The following is a 6977-nucleotide window of genomic DNA, read 5'->3' on the forward strand; positions in this document are numbered from 1 at the left end:
GAGGAGGAGAGATAACACAGTGGATGGTGTTAAGCGAACAGGGGGAGAGAAGTCTCTTCTGGACACCTGCTTGAAACAGCTGTTGCTCAGCACAGCTGGATCTGCAGCAGCTGCTCAGCCAACAAGCTGACAGCAGTAGGAAGAGACATGGAAGAGATCCTGATGGGCCCAATGTGGGTCTCCATAATGCCTTTCTTACGTGTCCGTGCATGTTTGTGCAGGGACGCGACGGTCTGATTTTGGCCCTCTGGGTGGGTCACCAGCTCATAATTGGACTGCAAGGTCCATCCTGGATCCTGACTCCATAGGACTTTTTACTTGGTCTCAGGGCAACATATAGGTCGCTGCAGCATTTTATTCCTGCAATGTTCATGGAGGAACCAAGCAGAAAGGAGAGGAGGGGGGAATTGATTCAAGGATGGCAAGTCAGTTTTAACCAAGACAGCTAAATGCAGCATGCGCTTGGGTCTTGCTCTGAAATGGAAGTGTTCAATCAGGGCTCCAGCCCCCCAAAGGAAATAGCCGCGTGCCCCATCTCCTCCCCCAGCTCGTAAGAACACAAGGATTGCATGTACTGGGTCAGAGGGTAGGTCCATCTCGCCCTGTCTCCTGTCACACAGAGGCTGAAAGGGAGCATGAACTGGATTTTTCTCCTGTTCCTCTCTCCTTTGCAGCCTCCAGCATTTGAGGTCCAGAAAGATCCGATTCAGAAGCTGTGCCCTCCTCTCTCGTGCTCAGTAGCTATCGGTGCCCCTTTCTTCCTCTTAATTAGAGTAATTGCTGCATGAATTAGCAAGCATCCCCAAATGCATCCCTGAAAAAATCACCTGGCATGTTACACCCCCCCAACCCCCCCAAGGGAGATGCAACCACCACCTCAACCTTGCATGTGCCGAAAGATCTCTGGTTAAAATGCAATGCATTGCATCTCAATGACAAATTGCACCTTACCCAGCCTGTGACTCGCTCATGCCACGAGCAGCATTTCACATCATGCACTCCACAGGAGAAGACCTTTGTGGGCCAGGAGGGTGTGAAGGAGATGCCCTTTTGCCCCAGTAATGGGGCACATCATAGGGGAGGGAAGTACATGCCGTACTGGCAAACTGAGAGCCATCTCAAGCACGCAGGACACATGGGCTGGCAGCAGCCGAGATGTAAATGCATTTCTCCTGCACATTTGGATTGCTTTCCTTCTCCATAGGTGTCAGGTGCTTTGGAAAATGTCCACGTGGTGCCTAAATGCACCCAGCCCTGAGAGACTGACCCAGAACCCATGGGAGACACCCACAGATTTCAGTGAAACAACTAGGTGTGTTAATATTTTAGGGATCCGGCTGTAGCTGTGTTGGTCTAAGTGCAAAGACAGACAAACTCTTTGGGCAGAGGCGATATCTTTTATTAGACCAATGAAATAGTTGCAACCTTTTTTTGCAACTATTTAGTTGGTCTAATGAAAGAGATATCTGATTAAGATGCACGTTTCTCTGAGCTTAACATATTCCACAAAAGGAGGAAACTAATACTAATCCCACGTCTCCGAGCAAGGAAAGTGCAGCTCCAACTATGGGTGAAATGCACAGCTTGGGTTAGAGACTGTAGGCGGTAGACATGACACCAGCATCTTTAAAGATGAAACAGCTGAACAGGCAAGCTGGCTACGAAGCATCCCCTTCTCCCCATCACCATCCGGCCACCTCCAGGGCTCAAGTCGATAGCAGTCTGCTCCCTTTTTTGGTGCTAAATCTAGCACTCTGGCATGTGTCGGGACTGTCCCAAGCCTCAGCTGTTGCCTCTCCCTGCCTTTAGGGCACGGCTGTGGATATCTGTCGAAAGCCTTTGGTTTGGGAGCCTGGTTCCTGAATCAGGCCGGGAGGCTGGGAATGTGGGCAGGTTGGGAGTGGGGGGGACAGGCACCTTCCCATGGTTGTAGACATAAGAGAGTAATGGCAGTTTTCCCCCTGGCTTTTCTCACGCCCCTGGAAGAGCGCAACGTGTTTATACCTGATGAAAAGCCCCTTCCCTGACTCTACTTTAGGGTCATCCCCATCTAAACCATCCCAGGCAAGTGTTTTTCTAACCTACACTCAAACTCTGCGCTCCCTCTCTCCCGGTTCTCCAGAATCCAAGTCAAACCACAGACCAGCCTCGGGGACAGGCATTTCTTTTATGCTTTTAGGGGTAGCATTTACTGAATCGCTAAAAAATGCTAAACTACTGTTTCCTATTGGTTGTTATGGCGAGTGATGATATAATCAACGGAGGGTATAATACAAGACAGTGGATGGTGATGGATTTAAGCAGCAGGCACCCAAAGGAGATGCCAGGGATTCTGGCCGGATACAGAAGGGGCCGGTGCGGCTAACTCGGATTCATGCTGAATGACTGAACGTTAATCGACCATTTCTTAAGACAAGTGCAAGCAAATGTAAATGGCTTCTTAATAATGACGTCCATCCCGAGGTCAGTGCGCATGTGGGCTGCTGTTCGTGGAGGAATGTGGGAGATCAGGCACCGGTGGAGATGAGCTGCTGCTTTAATTAAAAACAACTTGGAAAAGAGGGAAGAAGACAGAGAGAAAATGCAACTAGGTGGCTTTTAATTATTCAAGATTGCCTGTGGCGGGGAGAACAGACCTGCAAGCTTCTGCCTTGCAGGAAGATCTGTAGGGAGAGATCCCACGGCGAAGCCAGGAGGCAGCCTAGCACCGGTCTGATCCAAACAGCTCCAGGCTGAAGCTGCCCCTGCTCCACCTCTCTAATGAGCCCAGTGCTCAGGGTCTGTATCCCGAGGAAGAACCAGCCGCGCTCCACTGTTATTTTATTTAACGTTGTTTTAAAATTTGCAGCCCACTAGCATCCACGCAAGATCAAGGTCTTGTGCAAACACATAGGAAGACGTCGTGCTTCCGAACGCTGTAAATTAGCAGCTAAAAAGGCAGCCACAGCTTAGGCAAATGTCAGAATTGTTAGGCGCGTTCGCGGTGCGTGCTACGGCGCCGTGATTTAAAATGAACAGAGTTATGAGGAGCGCGAACCAGACATGGTCTTGGGCTGAACTCTTCATCAGTCTAAGAGTTTTGTTATTCGCACTCTTTGCAAAGTTTCTACCTAGGAAACCGGTGCAAAGGAGCCCTTGGCTAAATAGGAACTAAGCAATCAGTATGACCCCTTCCTGTTTGCTATGTCAGACCTGTCACTTCCTTGTTGAGATGGGATCGTAGAGAAGTAAGGCTCAAGAGATCATGTAGTCCAACCAAGGATCACACATTGACCTTGGTGGGATTAGAACATGCTCAAACCAACCGAGCTAAATGGTCCTTTAAATGAAAAGCCTAGGGGTGTTGGAGGATGACTACATTAAAGACTGTGGTTGTGCTGGTGAAGCAGCACTGGGGGCTTTGCAAGTGTCCAAAACAGAAATGAGAGTATTACGGGCTCGATGCTGAATATATCCACCCTCTTCTGACACCCGTGGCTCTGGGAGGTTATAATGGTAACAAGCCAAACAGAAATAACCATTGCCAACAAGCCGAGGAGCTCTGAGGATAGGATTTGAGCTGGGAGAACATTATTGCATTGCTTTCTAATTTTGAGGAACATTTTAAAAACTTTTTGTGAACCGTTTTTTCCCCCCCTTCAAAATTTTTCTTTTCTCCTCCCCAAAATTAGGATGACAAATCTTGGGGTTTAAAAACTTTTTTTTTCCACAAAATTGTTTCCCTGCTTTGCAGCGGGCTTTGGATATTGCTCACTGCTGTTATTTCTGAAGCCTCTCTGGACCTGATCTCAAGCCAGCCCCTACCACGCCGGTGGAAAGTGTGTGACTGACGCCCCTGGGTTTTGCTGTATCGGTACACGAAGCCTTTCCTTGCTTCTCGTTTCAGCAATGAACGTGGAGGTCCACAACATCTCTTACACAAGTGCGACTGTCTCTCGGTCCACAAACATCCCCTGCCCAGAGAGCTATTCCCACGTCATGGGAACAGCATCTTTGCAGGCAACTCGCGCCAGAACTTGCACCGCGAGGAGCAGGTCCCCCATGCCCTGAGCTCCCTCGTCCTCCGCAGACTTGACCCCTCCACTGTCTACATTACATGCGTTGCGTGTTTCCCTCCAGCAACCATTGCACGCCTGTCTGCACCCTCAACTGGCAGCCTCTGGCCTTTGGGGGCTCTGGGCACAAAGCTGTCCCCTCGCTGCGGGTAGGGAGCAGCCTCTTGCTGCTGTGCTTTATGGCCACCTCGGCGTATGGCTGCCTGCAGTGCTGGTTCAGGGTCTTGGTCGCAGCGCGGTGGGCTTGCTTGCACCCTGCCAGTCATGCACAGAGGAGGGGGAAGTGGAGATGCAACAAATCCCATGCTCCTTCTCCTTTGCACGGCTTTTCTGCCTCAGCAAACCAACGCCATCTCCTATGTTTGTTTCTGCTGTTCATTTTATGAACCATGCCTGCTATTTCCCTCCCGGTCAACAGTCTCCGCGTCCTCATTGCTCTCTGCCTAATAAAGTCCTTCCCTTGACTTTTGATGGCTGATGCAGTTCTTTACTGACCTTTGATCCGTAGAGGTAATAGGGCTGGACGTTGGCTGGCTTGTCCCGCTGCGGCTCCTGGGTGAAGGGTATTGCTGTCCGTACAAACCTGCGGGGTGGGATAAAATGGTGCTAGTAAACCGCATTTCGGTCGTGCGACGTGCAAACCTCAGGGGGCTCTTTCCAGGGTGAGTGCAGCGAAAACGGGTGTTAATCCATCCAAGAGATGCAATGCTGCAAAGCATGGCATGAAAACACTCCTGCCGTGGGGCATGCGGGAGCCAAAGTGGAATGGGTATCTCTGAGCGAAGCCTGGTTTAGGGCTAGGGCTTCCGGGGGCATCCTCGGAGGTTGTGTCCTCTTACCTGTTGGTGGATCCGTTGTAGCAATAGTTGGGCAGGAAGTCAAAGTTCAGCTCCCAGAAGACGTGCAGGGTGATGCGTCCGTATGGCGCGGAGACATTGTGATTGGCCTCCCGAAACATGGCGTCGAAGCTGTCCAAAGTCATGTGTTTGCATAGCAGCCGGTGGGTCAGGCGATTGATCTCCAAAAGCCACTCCAGTTCCTGCCCCGGGCAAAGCAGGAAGGGCAGAAGACTTGAATGTGTGATAGGGATGGACACAGAAAAGTCTCATTCGATCAGCAAGGGAGGGATTGAATTTTTTACACACACACACACACACACACACACACACACACACACACACACACACACACACACACACACAGTCTTCCCAGTGTGACACACACACACACACACACACACACACACACACACACACACAGTCTTCCCAGTGTGACGCATGCAAAAGGCATCCATTTAACTCAAAGGCCAAGATCACTTGCACTTTCACTCAAGGGGCCCCCGTGGGTGGTGAAACTAATTTGTTCCCCGCCGAGCCCGTTCTGGCTCTCCTGTCAGGATCCTTGCAAGGTGGAAACTTTAATTTTACACTGCTTGACTCTGATGCTCCTGTGTGCATGGCATCGAGCCCGATACACAAAACTGCTGCAGTCATCATCTCAGAAGGGATAAAACTCAGGACTTTCTTCTCCCAGGTCACAAGTCTGTACTGTTTGAGCTCCACAAAAAGCCCTGCTAACAGCCACACCGCAGTTTATATATTGTATTCACCGGCTAATGGATAACGCAGCCACCGATGTGTGAATGGGCCAGACTGTAGGGCTCCCATTACTGTACAAATACCTACAATTAGGCAGATACTACAGCAGAGGAGATGCAGAGGAACAGGACAGCACTGTTGTGTGACTGCCATGCCACAGGGGACTATGTACGCCGGCAGTGGTCCTACGGCCCTCCCAGACACTCAGGGTCTTACCACGATGGATGTCAGGTCCTCACTCTCAAAGCGGCTGATAGCCTGGTCTAACGACTTGTACATGGCAGCTGAGATGCGCTGGGTAATAAGCCTGTTCAGGTCAATTGACCTCCCTAGCAGCTGTGGGAAACAGGAGAAGATACTTTAGATGTTGGAAACCAGGAGAAGATACATCCAGCGGGTGGGAAAAGGCTTCTAAAATGAACCCAGACTTGAGCCCCAGAATGAGCATGGAGAAGGTTGGGATCTGGATCCAGACTCCACTGTTTGGGCTACCTCTGTGTAAAAGGAGTTTGTGAATCTGGATTGCAAACACCCTTCCCTTAGCCACCAAATGCACCATGGCAGTATGAGGGTTTTGATTCAGATGCCTGTTGACTTCTTCCTGGTAAGAAACCTATTGTTACCCATCTTGATGGTACCCAGCAATATAATGGGAGCTAAGTGCTGACATGTTCAGCTCAGAACAGGGCCTGGTTCAATCCAGAGACCAAGGGACCATTGCAAATGTCTGGGCTGGCTGTGTGCATCGTACCTGGACGTGTCTCTGTTTGAGCAACGTCTCGTAGCGGTTGGATGGCGGGTAAGGAATAATCACGCCGTAATTCTTACACTCTGCCCGGAAGCGCTTATCCAATAAGACACTGAAAAGGGAAAATATCGTCAGCACATTTGTCTGATGAGCTCTTTTTCTCCCCTCTCAATCCTTTTGAGTATTGTAATCCATCCTGAATCTTGCCTCCTTTCATCCTTGAACCCTGAGGATGCTCCCCAGCCCCTATGCACCTTGCATTCGTACCCAAACATATCCAACATGAAGCTGAAGGATTAATAATCAGCGATAATGGGATTCTCCTACCTGCCGGCCATGGCTTTGTAATAGGCAAAGATCTGATCCGCCAGCTTGTACACAAACTGGTCAAAACACAAGTTCACCTGAGGAAGAGAGAAGTACATATCTCATAGTGGCATAAATAGCATCTAATAAGAGTCTAACGTAGGCTTATGTCTGTTTAGCACAGGGCTATTAGTCCCAAAGCATGACAACCTGCATTTCACATCCCTTGGAAACTGGCCTGCCCTGCTCATGGCATAAAGAAATAGGACA

General features: G+C 49.9%; 1 protein-coding gene across 1 annotated transcript in view; it reads right to left on the reverse strand.

The window, feature by feature from the left end:
- The window catches only part of LOC109289845 (cytoplasmic FMR1-interacting protein 2), a 65646-nt gene that overhangs the window by 17730 nt on the left and 40939 nt on the right, over nucleotides 1-6977 (reverse strand). The window contains exons 19-23 of the mRNA XM_019506080.1: nucleotides 6729-6805; nucleotides 6405-6513; nucleotides 5870-5989; nucleotides 4895-5094; nucleotides 4551-4638 (exon numbers count right to left, since the gene is read on the reverse strand). Of these exons, the coding sequence (XP_019361625.1) occupies nucleotides 4551-4638; nucleotides 4895-5094; nucleotides 5870-5989; nucleotides 6405-6513; nucleotides 6729-6805 (594 nt within the window). The remainder of the gene's footprint in view (nucleotides 1-4550; nucleotides 4639-4894; nucleotides 5095-5869; nucleotides 5990-6404; nucleotides 6514-6728; nucleotides 6806-6977) is intronic.

Source organism: Gavialis gangeticus, unplaced genomic scaffold (assembly GCF_001723915.1).
Source record: "Gavialis gangeticus isolate Ggan-Ray unplaced genomic scaffold, GavGan_comp1, whole genome shotgun sequence".
Taxonomy (NCBI): Eukaryota; Metazoa; Chordata; order Crocodylia; family Gavialidae; genus Gavialis; species Gavialis gangeticus.